At 42.3% G+C, this 18,601-nt stretch overlaps 1 protein-coding gene across 2 annotated transcripts; it reads left to right on the plus strand.

The window, feature by feature from the left end:
• The first annotated feature begins 19 nt into the window (after positions 1-19).
• On the plus strand, positions 20-18,201 carry Cdnf (cerebral dopamine neurotrophic factor). Of its 2 annotated transcripts, none has more exons than XM_006985913.4 (4): positions 20-463; positions 11,295-11,422; positions 13,847-13,988; positions 16,563-18,201. In XM_006985913.4, the coding sequence occupies exons 1-4, from the start codon at positions 349-351 to the stop codon at positions 16,739-16,741; spliced, it is 564 nt and encodes a 187-aa protein (XP_006985975.2). In that variant the 5' UTR covers positions 20-348; the 3' UTR covers positions 16,742-18,201. The 2 variants fall into 2 exon arrangements, with proteins under 2 accessions (XP_006985975.2, XP_076428837.1); XM_076572722.1 differs by having other exon boundaries at positions 222-463; positions 13,847-13,983.
• Positions 18,202-18,601: the final 400 nt, after the last annotated feature.

Here is an 18,601-nt window from a genome sequence, read left to right on the forward strand (position 1 = left end):
CACGTTCCCGCCCGCCTACTGCGTCCGGTCCGCTGCGCCGGCCTCCCGAGTCGCAGCCAATCATCCTAACGATCCCGCCTCCCTTCACAGCGGAGAGCCAATAACCTTGGCGCATCACTCCGCGCTCCTCTGGAGCCCCGGCGTGTATGCCGTAACGCGCACGCGCAGGGAGGACAGGACCGGAAGAGGCTCATTAGCTCCTTCCTCTCCTGAGCCCAGTTCCTGAGAGCCAATGGGAACTCTTGGCGAAATCGCGTCACTTGTTTCCTGCCTCTTACCCGGCTCACGAGGTTGCCTACGGCGACAGTAGTGCCGGTGGCACTGGCCGTCCCCGGTCCCAGGCTCAGCATGCGGTGCACCAGCCTACCTACCCTAGTGACCTTTTGCGCCGGGCTTCGGATCTGGGACCTGGTGCTGACGCAGGGCCTGGAGGCCGGTGTGCAGCCGGGGGCTGACTGTGAAGGTGAGCGGTGTGTGACCTGCTTGCATGGCGGCGACACCACGCTCAGCCCAGCTGTTATCTAAGCAGCTTCTCCCGGCCCAGGCTGTAAATAACATCTCACCCAAGAAATGCGGCCCAGTCAGTCATTTACCCCCACCTTTCGCAGCCTAAGCAAAAGCTTGACTTGGGTCCAGTGACGCTTGAGGACACGTTCTGCTTTTTGCTGTTATTAAGTTGGCGCAGGAAAAGGAGTGAGTTAGGATTCGTATTGGATTTTGTGCAAATGACCTCGTTGCCCACTTAATTCTGTTGCTCCTGAACTGAGGAGATTTGCCTCTTTGTGCATGAGACATGTTTTGAGGTGCAAACTAATTTGTCACTCCCAGAAGGAAAGTAAAACAAGATAATATGCTAGGGTTGCTGAAATCAAAGACCAAGTTAACGCTGGTTAGCACTTTTATAGATGGAAGTTGCTTTACAAGGGAGCACATTAATTCCTTGAGAAGAGAAAGATAAAATAGAAAGATGACTTTTTTCTTTTATGGACTTGGCGATCAGAACACCTTTATCCATTCCACCAAACCCCCTGGCTTTGAGGGTGTTGTACTACCTAGGTTTCACAAAAAGAGCATACATTTTAGAGGGCTGTTAACAAGAACCAAGATGAGAGTTGTGATAGTCCCTTCCTTTGGGACCATTGCAGCGCTTAACATCCTCGTTTTAGTGAAATAATTTAAATGTGTGTCCTCTGATCTTGAGAGTGGACACACTAAACGGGAAATGTAGACTCACAAGATTCACATGGAATGAGTGGTTGAGTGTGTAGTCCTACTGTAAATAAATAAAACCTTCATAATTGGAGTCCAGCTTTCTATCAGCAATTATCAAATCTTTCTCTAGAAATTTTAAAATAGGTTAAGTGTTATTTTAAAACTCTGTAGATAGTTGTTTCCCAGTTATAATTTCGGTTAAAGATCTCATTTTGGGCAACCAGATGGCTCAACAGCTAAAGGTGATTGTCCCCAAGCCTGAAAATCTCAGTTTGGTCCTCAGACCTTACAGTTTGGTATCTCCAGACCCTACATGATTGAAGGAGAAAAGCTACTCTTGCAGCTAGTCCCCTGACCTCCGCACATAGCCATGGTGTGCTAACTCACGAAATAAATCAATAAGTAGATAAGTAAATAAACAGGTAAGTAAACAAATACATGTAATAATTTTTAAAGATCTCATATTTCCCAACACATTTCAGCTTCATTTGTGAGGCATGTACTATCGATTTGAAGAGCCATTCATAATTAATTTTTTGTAGTTTTGGCCTGAAAATATCAGAAGAGATAGTGCATCTGGATTAATGGAGAAGCCTGTCATCTTTTCTAATTTACTAGTCTGTTGTGATTATTAGTTTGCACATCTGGCTAACCCACTAATGTATCTTATTTATTCAGTAAGGAGGCTACATACTCACACACGTGGGAATTATCATGGAGCAAGAGCTAGAATTTATATTGTGTTCTATTACTGCGTATTAGCCTTTTTATTTTATTTATTTTGTGTGTCTGGCACAAATGCCACAGTGTGTGTGAGGTCAGAGAACAGAATCCTTTCCTTTTGCAGTGTGGGTCCTGAGACTCAAACTCAGGTCATCAGACTTGGCAGCCGGCTCTTTTACACACTGAGCCATCTCACCAGCCCTTGTGAGCACTTATTTATTAGTTACTTAATTTCCTATAAGTGTATCAGATTAAAATAATGTATTATATTGCATATAACACAGCATGTATTATACTGCATATAATAATACAGCATATAATATTGTATATAATATAGCCATGATAAAACACTGTTGTTGTAGAATATTATTTTAAGGCATGCTACTTTTGCTTATGTTGCATTTGTTTAACTCTGTGAAGCTGTGTTACTTTGCCTGACTAAAACACCTGATAGTCTAATAAAGAACTGAACAGCCAATAGCAAGGCAGAAGAGAGATAGGTGGGGCTGGCAGGCCAAGAGAATATATAGAAGAAGAACTCTGGGAGGAGGAAGAAAAACAGATGGAGGAGTGAAAAGAAGGAGGAGCCAGAGAAGGAGGAGGACTCCAGGGGCCAGCCACCCAGCTACACAGCAAACCACGGAGTAAGAGTAAGATTTACAGAAATAAGAGAATGGGAAAAGCCCAGAGGCAAAAGGTAGATGGGATAATTTATAGTTAAGAAAAGCTGGCAAGAAACAAGCCAAGCTAAGGCCTGGTATTCATAGTTAAGAATAAGCCACTGTGTGTGATGTATTTGGGAGCTGGGTGGCGGACCCCTCAAAAGAGAAAAGAGCCCCAAACAAACCAACAACATATGGTCATGGGCCCCTTTCGACCTGATGATGTGTTCTGGTTTGGGGAGATTTTCAAATTGCCTTTCTTATTCACTTTGCTTAACTAGTCCCTGTAGACAGTTTAGTTTGTGAGTTTTGGACTTAGGTAATTTGAGGTTTTCTGAGAAAACTTGAAAAGGATTTTATTATGGAACTTAAACTATTTTGAAATCAGTATAGACTGATGTATGAAATTACTTTAATAAGCAAAGAAAGCCCTGCAGCATGAATAAAAGAAAGGTAGCCATTTGATAGCACACTAACAAACACAAGCCAGGAACCTTAAGCTACTAGCTTCAATCATCCCTGCTGAAGTTATTAGAGAATAACCTCATGTAAGTTCAAGGATTAAACTTGGGTTTCTCTGTGGCACGTGCCACTGTTGTTAATTTTATTTTCCTTTCAGACACTCTTGCCCTGATGGCCTTGATGCTGCTATTTCTCTTGTCTTTGCCTTTTGTCACTACAAACGTTTTTCAAATTTCTTCATGTGCTTTGAATCCTCTGGCCATGGCTGCCTTCCCTTCCTTCTTTTCCCTTCCTTCCTTCCTTCCTTCCTTCCTTCCTTCCTTCCTTCCTTCCTTCCTTCCTTCCTTCCTTCCTTCCTTCCTTCCTTCCTCCCTCCCTCCCTCCCTCCCTCCCCCTTCCCTCCCCTCCCCCCCCTCTTTTTCTTTTGACACAAGGTCTCACTATATAGCACCCAAGTGCTGGGATTAAAGACATGTACTACCATGCTTGGCCTAGCCATGACTTAAATGTTGGAATTTTTCAGTGTTGCGCCCTCTGTCCATATTTATTATCAGTCTACATACAGTGCAATAAAAATCAATCTATCTGACAGTCTAGTAAATCCTATATCTCTTTAGCCAAGATGCCATCTTCCCACAGTTCCAGACATATTGTCCAGTAGGTGATTATGGAATGGCTAGCATTTCAAAAACTCAACGTAGTTAAAAAGTAATCCTCCCACTTTTTATTCCTTCAGAGCTTGTTCCTATGCTGCGAGGTCAGTTATTAACTGGTTTGTTCCATATTTCTTTTTCCTTCTTTCTGTCAACCAGTTGCTTGTCTGTTGACTCTCCCTTCTGCTGGGTTCTCTGCCTTTCTACAGACTTCCACTGCTTTTACTTTCTACTGTCCTAGTGTCCTTCCATCCTGCACTTTGCCCCATCTCTAGTCCCCGGTGAGGGTTGTCACATTGCTCCTTGGTTTAAAAAAGTCTATCAGTGGTTTCGCAGTTTCCTCCAGGTAGTGTCTCCTGCTTTCTTTTCCCACAGCATCTAATTAATGTGTTTCTCAGAAGATTCAAAAATCATTTCACTATCTGCCATGCAACTATGTACTTTTTTTTTTTTTTTTGAGACAGGGTTTCTCTGTATAATTTTGGTGCCTGTCCTGGATATCACTCTGTAGACCAGGCTGGTCTCGAACTCACAGAGATCCTTCTGCCTTTTCCTCCTCAGTGCTGGGATTAAAGGTATGGGTCACCACCGCCTGGCTCAACTATGTACCTTTAAAAAGTCTTTCTAGATGATGTCTCTCATCCTGTGGTTTTCAAAATCTATTATGGCACATACTAGGCAGATTATTGAACAAAAGGCTATAAATGTGCTGTGGCAAAATTTCATGCAAGTTTTGGTGAGCCAAATGTCTATCTTTTCCTCATTTGGATAAAGGATACCTTGTCAGGGTGACAGCTGAGGTTAAGAAATCATATGAGGACATGTTGGGGGAAGAGATAGGAGACTTCGCAAGACTGGATCTCTCTTGTAGGAAGACAAGATGGAAAGTTGTTTAGAGACTGATGAATTCCTGCTCACCGGCAGCAAGATCATGACAGCAGCTGTCTTCTTTGCAGACTTAATGTGTTTGATAATTAAGCTGATATGTCAGGAGACATTTTTCACTCTATCAGTGGCTCATAACATTGTTGATCAGTTAGATGTGTTTTCATCATTTGCCTCTAGAGAGAACACTGGTCCTTTCTCTTTCTCTGTTTTGCTGGCTGTTCCGAGGAGTGCTTTTCTGATTCTGTCTTACATTCTCAACTTCTAAACGTTGGTGTTTCTTGAAGGTGATACCCAGGCCTATACTTTCTTCATCTCCCTTTTCTCTGTGATCCCATCTTCAGAATATTGCTTGAATATGATGAATTACACATTTATGTATCATCCTAGATCATATCCCAGTTCTCAGATTTGTAACAATGTGCTGCATATCAACATTTCAGCCAACAATGGACCATGTGTACAAAAATGGTTCTATGGAGTTATGAAAATTTTCTATCACTCACTGATGTTGTCTTTTTTTTTAATCATTTGTTTGTGTTGATCCTGGAATAAACAGACCCCATGCAGGCTTAGACTAATGCATGTTTTTGTGTCTTAGTTTTTAACAAACAAGTTTTTTTTTTTTTTTGTTTTTCGAGACAGGGTTTCTCTGTGTAGCTTTGTGCCTTTCCTGGAACTCACTTGGTAGCCCAGGCTGGCCTCGAACTCACAGAGATCCGCCTGTCTGCCTCCCGAGTGCTGGGATTAAAGGCGTGCGCCATCACCGCCCGGCTAACAAACAAATTTTAAAGGTAATAAATAAATTAAGAACTTAAAGAATAAAGATTTTAAAAGGAAGATATAGTACAATATTTGTGTTTCAAGCTAAGTGTCATAACAAAACGGTCAAATAGTTTCTTTAAAAATTAAAGATCATTTATATGGTGAAAAACTTATAGTAAGCTACGGTTCATTTATCATGAAAGGGGAAAAAAACCTATTTCCCCCCCAAATTTCATGTAGTCTGTGTTTGGTGCCTATAGTGTCTACCTCAGTGTCTACCTCCCTGGACCGTCACGTTGGCTCCCCCCTTCCTGGCTCCCCCAGCTCAGCTTCTGCTTCTCCAGGCTTCTTTCCTAGTAAGAGCCACGTGTAGGCATACCATCTTATTTTAAAACTCTCTTTTCTGAAAATTTGTTTTTATTTATTTGTATGTAGAATGCATGTGTGCAGAAACTTCTATAGAATGCATGTGTGCAGAAACTTTCAGAGGCCAGAAGAGGGCGCCTGATCCCTTGAAACTGGAGTTTCAGGCAGCTGCGAGCCACCTGATTTGGGTGCTGGGTAGTGAACTTGGGTCTCTTGGTGGAGCAGTGAGTGCTCTTAACCGCTGAGCCGTTGTTCCAACCTTGATTATTAATATTCTGTTTTTACTGCACCTTTCTTACGTTTATGTACCTAAAATTGAGCAAAACTTACCTGCAGCATTCAGTATGTAACATGTTCTACACACAGGCATGATCACCTTGTGACTGCAGGCTGCATATAGTTCAGGATAGCTATGAATGTAGTTCAACATAAAATCATAATACATTGTAAGATTTTGTGTGTGTATGGGTTTTTTTTTTCGTTGTGTGTGTGTTTTCTTGTAGCTCAATTGCATGGTTCTTGAGCATAAACTTTGTAGATGACAATGTAGTGTTATAATGCTAAAAAAAATTGAACATACCTGCCAATCATGTAGCCCAGGAACAATGATCTGTACACTACGACTTAGGTGTGTGGCAGGTTATAGCATCTAAGTTTCTGTAAGTACCCTCTTTGATGTTCCTACAATAAAGTCACCTAGCAACACATTTCAGAAGCAACACATCCCCATCATTAAGTGATTCATGACTGTACCAAGAGGTTTCCTCACTGTTTCTACTTGAATTATGAATTAGTCAGAATTCTTCAGAGCAATAGAACCAATACCAAATGTGTGTGTGTGTGTGTGTGTGTGTGTGTGTGTGTGTGTGTGTGTGTGTTTGTATTAGTCTTTGACTTATAATGAGGTTACATCCCCATCATAAATTGAAAATATCATAAGCCAAGCTGCATTCAGTACACCTAATCTGCCAAGCAGCATAGGTTTGGAACACGGTACACTGTAGAGTGTGGTGTTTAACCTTGTGAAGTTGACAGGGTGCTGTGAGTGGCTTCCCAATCACATTCTCATTCAGGATGGGGAAGGAGAGTATCATAAGTTATGGTCAGTTGAGACCAGAGACAGAAGTAGTCTACTTGAAAAGATTTCAGATTTGGTTATTATCAATCATTCAATCGATTTCATTTTATGTTTAAAGAAGTGAAAGGACTAATAATATAAATATAGAGCAGGAGGCTTTTGGGAAAGAGCCAGTTAAACTTCTGTAAATAAAGTTGATAAGACCAACAGCAGATCAGATAGATACCAGTGAGAAAAAGAAATAGTGTATAACAAGATCTAAGAGGTGGACTGTGATGTAGCTCAGCTGGCAGGGTGCTTGCCTGGCATGTATGAAACTCTGAGTTTGAGCCTCAATATTGCATAATATGGTTGCATTCACCTGTAATCCTAGCTCTTGAGGCATGGAGTAGGAGAATCAAAAGTTTAGCTAAATAGGGAGTTTGAGACCAGCCTGGGATACATGAGACTCTTACTAGTAGTGGGGGAAAAGATGGCTAAGAATGTATCACAGAGAGATGAAAGAATATGATGGGAAAGAGATAATAAAGATAAAGAAAACCCCAGCATATGTTCATTGGATTTCCAGAAGATCAGGAGAGAGGCTGTGTGCATTAGTGATGTCACTCCTTGCTGGGACATACATCCTGACATCTCAAAGAAGAAAAGATTTCTTCTTCCTCCCACAGGGCCGGGGCCACTGAGGATCAAGTGCTCTCTCTACTACTTGCCCAGCAAGTTAGGGGATGTCTCTCTGGCTCAGTGTCTCTATCTATGAAGAGGGTAGTGACGTATCTATGCCATAGCTTTGTTGGGACATTTGAAGAAGTTAAAATACATGCAATATTGCATCAGAGCTAGCACCTGCCAGCCCTGACAAGCGTTAATATGGTGGTTGCTCACGGCTGTGCCTATTCCGAGTCCCATCTCTCACAGCTCAAGACAATTGGGATTGAATAATGTTCTTCAAGTTAGGATTTAACTATGCTATACATAAAGTATAAAAAAGCAGATTAGAATTCCACCAATCTCAGATTCATGGGGAGGAACATAAATACTTGTGCATGCTAAGGAACTTTATTTAAGGTGTTATAGTTATTCAGATTTGTTGTTGGAGAGCTTCTCTCCTGGTCCCACCAAGCCCCGCAGTCCCACAACCCACATATAAAATAATCACTCAGATGCTTATATTACTTATAAACTGTATGGCCGTGGCAGGCTTCTTGCTAACTGTTATTATATCTTAAATTAACCCATTTCTATAAATCTATACCTTGCCATGTGGCTCGTGGCTTACCGGCATCTTTACATGCTGCTTGTCCTGGCGGTGGCTGGTAGTGTCTCCCCCTCCTTCTTCCTATTTCCCCAATTTTCCTCTCTCCTTGTCCTGCCTATACTTCCTGTCTGGTCACTGGCCAATCAATGTTTTATTTATATAGAGCAATATCCACTCCCCCCCCTGTTTTTTTTAAAGGAAGGTTTTAGCTTTAACATAATAAAATTATATATAACAAAACAATTATTGAGCAAGAATTACAGTTACAATATTAAAAAAAATATCTTATCTATCTTATATTTGTGAGTTTAAGGTTTTATATCTAACTTATCTTTTATCATAACTGAGGAAATTACAACTATCTAGTCTTCAATCACATCGAAGACCTCAGAAGGATATAATATTACCTGAAAAATGGGAGAAGGATGTAAGCAACTTTCGGGAGTCTTGTAGGGTAGACAGAGACAGCTGACAGCCTGGACAGTCACCTAATGTTCCTTTGTAAAGTTGGGGCATCTGTCTTTAGCTCACAGGGCTAGAGTCTCTCTGTCATTTTTTTCAGTGTCCTGTAGAATGTCTGGCAGTTTTCTCTTTGAAGCAGGAACCTGAAGGACCATCTTGTCAAGCAAAGCTCAGTGGTCATCCTTCCATGGGTCTTGCATGTCCAGTTGATTAAGCAGTCCAGGCAAGAACAGTTTCTTGCCCGAATGGCCATCTTTGCCAAGGTGAAGATAAACTCCATATGGAGTGTCTTTGATGTCCATCCTCCTCTCCGAAGTAAATCCAGTGCTGCCAGGAGCAGACATGTCTCACTGTCCAGAACGTCTAAATTTTTAAAACATTTTAAATGTCATATTCTGTAGGTCTTTGAAGTGTTTCAAGACTACCTATCTATCTGAAATATATCTATGTCTACCTAGAAGACTTAACTAACATGGCTATAAATATGATTATCATAGATGACTAATTATTAATCTATTTCTTAATTATCCATTACAATTTTAAATGAGTTACATAAACATAATTCCTCAAACAAGAATAGAAATATATATACAGTATAACAAAATTAACTTTAAGTTTGTATCAATAAACTAAAATCTATACCAATGTAAAACATTTTAAACAAGTTGTTTTTTAAAAGTAGGTTTATTAATCTACCCTTTTATCTTATCATCTCTATATCCTATATATCTATATCATATTCCCTTTTATTTTTTAGAAAGAGATCATATTTATAATCAACCTGTTTTAAATAAAAATATTGGTATTTCTCTGTCCCACACCAGAGGGCTCTTGTGATTTGGGACACAAGAATCTCTTAATCATTTTTTTTTAAAGCAATGTGTCTGGGTTTAGAGGGGGAGTGAGCCAATTCCACCTCTAAAGCCAGCTTGGTATATTTGGGAATTTGGGCGTGGCATCTCTTACTACTTCTTGTTGGAGGGGGGCGCTGTATCTTATGGGGATGCAAAGAAAATTTTAGGCTTATGGGGTAGTCTGTGAGGCTGTATTGTATGAGCCAGTTGCCTTGAAACCGTTCTGGATGTTAGATTATCTGGGCCATGGTGTCATCGGAGACCTTCCAGGGTGTCTTGGCTGGTGAAACCTGATGTATCCTAATCTGGAACAAATCCATAGCCTCTGGCTTTTTGTGGAAACAAAAGCAGAACCTCTTTTCCAAAGCAACATATCCTTGCATCCAAATTTTGAAGTCAAGGTACCTTTAAAATATACATATTGATTTAATTTAACATCTTTTTTGATCAAATGTTTTTTTTGTAGTTAAAATCCCAAAGACAACACAATCCAGATTCTCTGTGTAATATTTATCTTTACGTGGCTTTTTTATATTAATTTACCTTTTTTTGTCTCTTTCAAGCCTATGTATATTTTTCACACATTGTAAACCATTTTTATCTGAATCAGTCTTATTGAGAACCTATTGCTTTAAACTGCAGCATTCTAAGACTGAAACGGTGCTGTGGCTGCTGGCTCTGCTCACTTCAGCTTCCCAACATGGCAGTGGTACGTTTTCCACCAGCTCTGGGAGTCATCAAGTCTCAGAAATAGTGGGTCTATGCTTTTTATCAAAGTAGCATGTAGCCCAGAAACCTTTTTTTTTTTTTTTTAAATACTAGTAAAGACTAAATCTACCACACAGTGTAATGTGCCCCTGGCAGACACCTCATTCCCACCATACTGCAGGTCAAACATGCATGCCAGGAACCCGCCAGTAGTTCAAACCCGCGTTTTGTGGCGTCTAGCTGCTGTATGAGACATGAAGCAGGAACCTGGTTTTGGCTCTGTTTAGAATTGATTATTAAATATTCTCAGGTTTAAGGTGGAAACTCGAGCCGTTGGGCGCCATTTGTTGCTGGAGGGCTTCTCTCCTGGTCCCACCAAGCCCTGCAGTCCCACAACCCACGTATAAAATAATCACTCAGATGCTTATATTATTTATAAACTGTATGGCCGTGGCAGGCTTCTTGCTAACTGTTATTATATCTTAAATTAACCCATTTCTGTAAATCTATATCTTGCCACGTGGCTCGTGGCTTACCGGCATCTTTACATGCTGCTTATCCTGGCGGTGGCTGGTAGTGTCTCCCCCTCCTTCTTCCTATTTCCCCATTTTCCTCTCTCCTTGTCCTGCCTATACTTCCTGCCTGGTCACTAGCTAATCAGTGTTTTATTTATATAGAGCGATATCCACAGGACAGATTTTTCTCTATGCCTGAAGCAAAGTTATTCCCAAGACCATATCCTAAACAAAAGCTATCTTATCTTTTAGGGTCTGCCAAAGTTTATACAAAAGGTTTTCATTTTAGGTGGAACTTGGTTCCAAAGACTGACTGGTAGATTCTGTCTACTGCATTCATGGCTTTAGTAACAGACCCCCAAATAATGTTTAGGGTTTGAATCCATGGTCATAATGCACTGAATGCACAGAAGTGTTAGCCTGAATGTATGCATTTGTACCACATGTGCCTGGTGCCAATGGAGGCCAAAAGAGGGCATCAGATCCTTAGAACTGAAGTTACACATGGTTGTAAGCTGTAGGTGGCAAGTACTGAACCTGGGTCCTCTGTAAGAGCTGCAAGTGCTCTTAATTGCTGAGCCACCTCTCCAGCCCTGAATCATACCTATATTTTTCTCGCTTGGTGGGTGGGTCATGGTCATAGATGCGGCAGAGGTAAAATTGTGTAACAGACCCAAGTCTCTCTTCCTTCTAGTATGTAAAGAATTCTTAAACCGATTCTACAACTCCTTGCTAACCAGAGGAATAGACTTTTCTGTGAACACCATAGAGAAAGAGTTGATCAACTTTTGCATGGATGCCAAAGGAAAAGAAAACCGCCTGGTATGGTAAATTTCATTTTTCCAGTGTGCTTCAAAAGAACTACTAAGTTTCCCTTTTCCACTTGGAGTTGGTGTCTTCCTACTTCAGTGCCTACTTCAAACATGCTTATTGTAGATGGAAGCAGAAGTCAATCTTCTGGGAAACACAGTCCTATGTGTTAAGTCTCAAACCCTGGGACAGATGGCTGAGGTGCCTATTTAACAAATTAAAGTGGACCTGTCCACCAGGTACTCCCAGAATCCCTCAGTCCCTCCTTGTTACAGGGTCTTCCTGGTTGGCATACTCTGTCCCCTAGCCTAAACTTTTCCAGCCAGGGGCTGGGCTTTCCTTCCCCCAGATGTCCTTCCAGCCATTTTGGTTACCCCTTCTCTTTGGGGCCTCCTGGCTGTTCCCCTCTATCCTCTCTCCCTTACCCTCTCTCCTCTCCTCACATGGCTCAGGGTGACATCCACTTTAGACTCTTCCAGACATCTCTGCCTCTGACTACACTCTCCCTTTTATCTACAATAAACCTTCTCCTCCACCATACCTAGGAATAGTCCTTTCTTTTCCTTTCCTTTCCTTTCCTTTCCTTTCCTTTCCTTTCCTTTCCTTTCCTTTCCTTTCCTTTCCTTTCCTTTCCTTTCCTTTCCTTTCCTTTCCTTTCCTTTCCTTTCCTTTCCTTTCCTCTCCTCTCCTCTCCTCTCCTCTCCTCTCCTTTCCTTTTTTTTTTTTTTTTTTTTTTTTTTTTTTTTTTTTTTTTTTGAGACAGGCTTTCTCTGTGTAGCCCTGGCTGTCCTGGAACGTGCTCTGTAGACTAGGCTGGCCTCGAATTCAGAGATTCACCTGTCTCTGTTTTTGCCTCTCATGTGCTGGGGTTAAAGGCATGTGCCATCACCACCTGACTTTATATTTGTATCTGTAGAATTTTAAGTCAGGTAACTGGAAAGGCAGTGTGATATATGTGACAGCTGAAATGCTGGACTGCATAACTCTGTCTTTTCTACTTTTGGGCTGGGTGATCTTCTACTGTTTTGAAAACAACATGGGGATAATAATAGCACTCGCTTCTCAGGATTACTGTGAGCAGTGAATAAGTTAATCCCTTTGAAGAAGTGAGAGCAGTGCCTGACAGAGCAAACACTAAGTGTGAGCTCTTCTCATCCATCCGTCACCATCACAGGAATTATCAGGTGCCTCTAATCAGCCTGATGATGAAGGCTGGAATCACTGGTCTTCAGGTGCCTCAGCCAGCCAGGGTTAAAATTTAATAGCTGGACTATGAAACCAAATCTAACCTTTTTCTCCCCGACTCCCCCCCCCCTTTTTTTGTTTTTTTGAGATAGGGTTTCTCTGTGTAACAGCTCTAGCTGTCCTGGAACTAGCTCTGTAGACTATGCTGGCCTTGAAATCATAGAGATCTGTAGCAGGATTCTTTTTTTTTTTTTAACATTTATTTATTTATTATGTATACAGAAGAGGGTGCCAGATCTCATTACAGATGGTTGTGAGCCACCATGTGGGTGCTGGGAATTGAACTCAGGACCTCTGGAAGAGCAGTCGGTGCTCTTAACCTTTGAGCCCTCTCTCCAGCCCTGTAGCAGGATTCTTAAAAGTTCTTATTAATAAAATCAAACCCGAGGCCAGTTATTGGGGTGAATACTGGAAGGTCTTAGAGAGACAGAACAAGCCACAGCTACCTCACCACGCCGGATCCTCAGCTGGTCTTGTCTCCTCAGACTGGAGGCCTCTGAGTCCTCATCCAGAATGGGTCTCAGCTGAATTACTGCTCAAAAGCCTGAATGCTTAACCAGCCAAATGCTTAACCAGCCAAATGCTTCTAGTTTCTGGTTCTCACGCCTTATATACCTTTCTGCTTTCTACCATCACTCCCTAGGATTAAAGGCTTGCTTCCTGGGATTAAAGGCGTGAGTCACCATGCCTGGCTGTTTCCAATGTGGCCTTGAACTCACAGAGATCCCAGATGGATTTCTATCTCTGGAGTGCTAGGATTAAAGGCATGTGCTATCACTGCCTAACTAGTGGCTTTTCTGTTCTCTGACCCCAGATAAGTTTATTAAGGTATACAATATTTTGGGGAACACAATACCACCACAGAGATCCACCTCCTCTGGCTCCCAAGTGCTGGGATTAAAGGTATGCACTACCACTGCCCCGCCTCATTCTCCCTTCTTTATACCGTTTTTTCTTGCTTTTATTCATAATTGGGAATGCTAAGTCTTTTCAGTCATGTTTCATTGATCTATTATGTATGCATGCGTGTGGCCTGCACATAGAGGTCAGAGGACAACTTGCAGAAGTCAGTTCTCTCCTCCTACCACGTGGGTCTCGGGGATCACGCTAAGGTTGTCAGTCTTGGCGGCAGGCACCTGTACCATCCAGATCATCTCACCGGCCCCGTATTTCCCGTCATTCTCTTTCTAGTGCTATTATCTGGGAGCCACCAACGACGCAGCCACCAAGATCCTAGGTGAAGTTACACGTCCCATGAGTGTGCACATGCCCGTAGTGAAGATCTGTGAGAGGCTGAAGAAGATGGACAGCCAGATTTGTGAGCTAAAGTATGGTACGAGAGACTCAACTGTCTTTCCCACTATGTTCCATGTGTCGGCCAGCTTTGAAACACTGGGCCAGGTTATCTAAAAAGCCAGCATTAGAGAGAAGGAATTCTCCACTCACTGACAGGTTGCTGAGCTGGTGAATGGTGTTTTATGGCAGCTGACCTCATATAAAGGAAGAGAAAGAAATGAACTAACAATAACCTAATAGCAAATATTGGACACTAATGAATCATCAGCATTAAGTTGGAACTGCCATTCCCAGAGTTTAAGTTTACTAAGGTGATGTCAGCCATGTGTGTCTGGACAGCGTGTGAAAATGAATAGAGGAAGCAGGCATGGGGGACGCTGAAGACATGAGCTCGTGGGTTCACTGGCAGCAGGGCTCTGAAGTCCTAACGTGACTACATTTTCATCCTAGGTGTGTTCACCCTTCTCTCACCTTTCACTTTCAGGAACTGGGCTAGTCCCATCAAACCAGGTCTTGCATGATGACATAGCTCATCAGAGGGGCCTAAAATAAACAGCCAGCAAAGGAAGGGGATGTCCTATTTAAAACTATCCTTGGCCTTATAAATTTCACATGGTTAAATCTATTCTTATACTGAGGGATTGTATCTGGGCCAGCCTTCTGCGTAGATGGAGTCAGTGTGATTAAAGGCTGGGAAAACTTTTCCCTCAGCTCCTTAACACCTGAAATTCCACTGATGGAGACTTTCTTTTTGCGTAAGTTGTTTTCTGTCACACACACACACACACACACACACACACACACACACACACACACACACACACACAGTATTACTGTAAATGACCTAAGTAGTTAGCATCCAGACCTGAATCATTTAGCCTCATTTCCCACCACAGCTGTGTAATGTGCGCACGTACCACAGCTACACGGCAAACATGGAACAGGTTCAGGGTTGAAAGGTGCCAAGGACAGCCTCGTTCTTAGTCTGCCAAGCCCAGGCCCTGACTTCCAGGGTAGTTATTATGAGTAAGCTTCCCTTTTTATTGATTTCAAAGGAGTAGGGTAGAGGCAGGAAGCCCTGAGTCCATACAAAACATGTTCACACAAGGGACAGCTGTGTGTTGAGTATTTCATACAACAAATCCATTTTCGAAGACTTGTACATTCAATGAGTGGTTTCACCTTAAAGGGCTTCTTAAATATTAGAAAAAGTATCAAATATTATAGAGAAAATTACTATTTATTTGTGCATGTGAACACTGGCCATTAGAGAACCTTGGGAAGCCATAAACTAATTTTAATTTTTGTATTGACCTCTTTCTTGTACTTTTAAGAGTATTGTGCATTCTCCCTTTTAAATTTAGGGAGATGCCATTTCTTTCCCTGGAAAAACGCCAGAGAAGCTGCCGCCGTTTACTTGAAGTTTCTCTTCTCCTTCACCCCCTTCTCTTGAGTGTATCAGTAGTTATAAGTTCTCTTCAGCCTACTGTCAGATGCCCTGGAACTGGACTTTAAGGTGGTTATGAAGTACCTGCTGTGGGTTCTGGGACTTGACCTTGGTCCCTCTGCAGAGCAGAGTATGCTCTTAACCAGAGAGCCATTTTGCCGGCCCTCATTCTTCACATTATTATGGAGACTCCATAATGCTCACATGCATTATTGGAGATGTATCTTCTCTTTAAACTGGACTATAACCTTCTGGTTAGTTATGGCCTGTGTCTTTTAGTTAGCCACAATGAAAGTCATGCCAAAGACACTGGCTTTTATTTATAAATTTCTGTCTTTTCAACCTTTGGAGAAGCAATTAAGCAATTAAGTTTGTTTCAGGAATGCAGATTGGAGAACTCTGCAAAGTTTCCAGGCCCTTGTTTTGAAGCCACACAGCCCTTTAGGAGGATGGTGGGAATGCAGACTATCCTGGTGTCTTTATACAGTGGAGGGTGACCAAATCCTCAGGGGCTCAAGTTCCTAATATAAAATGGCATAGCATTTGCATAGAATTCAGGCACGTCTTCTTCTTAACTCTAAGTCATCTCCAGATTACTAATATTACATCATACAATGTAAATGTTATGTAAATAGTTTTCTGTTGCATACTTTGTGTGTGCACACACTTGTGTGCTTGCACTCCAGTGAATGTATAAAAATGTAAGTGCATGTGTGCCCCAGCACACATGTGAAGGTCAGGGAACAATCCGTGGGAGTTGGTTCCCTCTTTCCACTGTGTGGATCACTGGAGATTAAACTTAAGTCCTTGGGCTTGGTAGCAAATGCCTTCATCCACTACACCATCTTGCTGGCCAGCAAACAGTTGTTATACTGTATTGGTTAGGGCATTATGACAAGAAAATCTCTGTACGTGCTCAACGTAGATTCAATATTTCCCTTCCTGAATATTATTGGTCTATGACTGGTAGCATTCAAGGACACAGAACCCAGAGGGGTAGAGAGCCACCTGGTGATACTGCATTTTCACTGGGCATGTCTTGATCTCCAGGGAAGGGGAATTGTCTCACACTGAAGGAGAACGAAGTCAGCACCATATGCCCTTCTAAGAGTTGCATGAATTTTTGTTTTGTCGTTCAATCGTGTGTTCTTTTTTAACCTTTAGAGAAGAAATTGGACTTGGCATCGGTGGACCTGGGGAAGATGAGAGTCGCAGAACTGAAGCAGATCCTGCACAGCTGGGGGGAAGAGTGCAAGGCCTGTGCAGAAAAAAACGACTACGTCAACCTCATCAAAGAACTGGCCCCCAAATATGCGGAGATGCACCCCCAAACAGAGCTCTGACCTCAGCTATCGGTGCACACGGACTGTAGTTAGAGCGAAACGACGGTCTAAGACATGGATGTTGGTTAAGGCTAACTAGGGACTGCCCTGGTGGCATACTCACTGTTGTACTGCTTAGGCTTGCGATTAACCGATTAACTGATGCTTCCTGCTGGTCACCCACGTTTGCAGAGTCCGGAGACCTCAAAGTGCCTTTCTCCCCCTCCTTTGGAAGGTGCAGTGGTTCTCTTTGCATGCCTGTGACAATGGTGCCTGGCAGAAGTGAGTCAGGGGAGGGATATTTACTTCGGCTCATGGTTTCAGCCCATCATGCCAGGGTAGCTAATGGCAGAGCAGCTCAGAGCACGGACACGGGCGCTCGGCAGAGGCGGTTGTCATTTTGGGGGACTGAGAAGCAGAAAGTGATGTTCAAATAAGGATAAGGCTGTGACCTTCAAAGGTGTAGCCCGACTGATCTACTTCTGCCAGCTAGACCTCACCTCAGAGCCTCCCCTAATCACCACTAACCGGGGAACACACATTAAAAATGAACCGATGGGGCACAGCACTGGCTGGTTTTGTGTGTCAACCTGACACAAGCTGGAGTCATCCGAGAGGAAGGAGCCTCAGTTGAGGAAACGCCTCCATGAAATCCAGCTGCAAGGCATTTTCCTCAATGAGTGATCAATGGGGGAGGGCCCACCCGGCCCACCCCTGGGCTGGTGGTCCTGCGTTCTGTAAGAAGACAGGCTGAGCAAGCCATGGGAAACAAGCCAGTAAGCAGCGTCCATCTGTGGTCTCGCATCAGCTCCTGCTTCCAAGGTCCTGCCCTGTTTAAGTCTATGTTTGGCCTTGTTATAGTCACCTTCGAGTTGCCAAGTGACCCAAGCTCAGAGTCTTCTTTCACTGTCACATATCGGACTGAAGCATGCTCAGCACATGAGGCAGCAGAGATGCTTGTGGTTTCTAATGCTGTTCTATCAGGTTTAAGCAGTAAGCAATATTTTCAGCTCCGTTTTCCGGCCATAGAAGATTAAGAACCCCATGGTAGAAGTGGGTGCCTTTGTGTCATAGGTCGGGGTATGGATATTCAAGAAAGCATTCCCTTGAAATGTTTTGGGGTGATGGGAATGTCCCTTATCAGGGCAGGTGATGAGAGATATGGTCATCATATTGATATAGAGGTATAATTAAGATGTGGATATTTTATCATACATTAATTCTATCTAATAAACAGTTGTAAAAAGTTATTTGAGGATTACCCAAAATTAATTGATTAAAAACAACTGTTCATTTCAATAATCAAATCAACTTACTGGTAACCTGTGGAAGAACTTATTCAGACAATAAATATACATCGGCAGAATATTGTTCACTTTCAAATGATGCATTTTCAGCTGAGCAATGGGATATGAGTGAGCTTGTACTCCCCAAGGAGATATGTAGGTTGTGTAACTGGAAAAAAAAAAAACGAGAATAAAGGAGTAGTGTAATGAATGTCCTGAGGTGGTTATTATTTCTGGACTTTAGCAGTTTTCTCACTGTGTGGGAATAGCCTCCTTCATTTTGAATTGTATTTAAGGAATACCAAAGTTGAATTGGTATAGCTGGAGAATTTCTCTCCAGCTCCTGCCAAGCCCTGGAAGTCCGACAGCCCACTTATAAAATAAACACACAGACACTTATATTGCTTACAAACTGTATGGCCATAGCAGGCTTCTTGCTATCTGTTCTTGTATCTTAAATTAACCCATTTCTATTAATTTATAAGTTGCCACGTGGCTTGTGGCTTACTGGTATCTTAACATGTTGCTTCTCCTCATAGCGGCTGGCAGTGTCTCTCTCCTCAGCCTTCCACTTTCCAGAATTCTCCTTTCTCCT

Source organism: Peromyscus maniculatus, chromosome 5, assembly GCF_049852395.1.
Source record: "Peromyscus maniculatus bairdii isolate BWxNUB_F1_BW_parent chromosome 5, HU_Pman_BW_mat_3.1, whole genome shotgun sequence".
In the NCBI taxonomy this organism is placed as follows: Eukaryota; Metazoa; Chordata; class Mammalia; order Rodentia; family Cricetidae; genus Peromyscus; species Peromyscus maniculatus.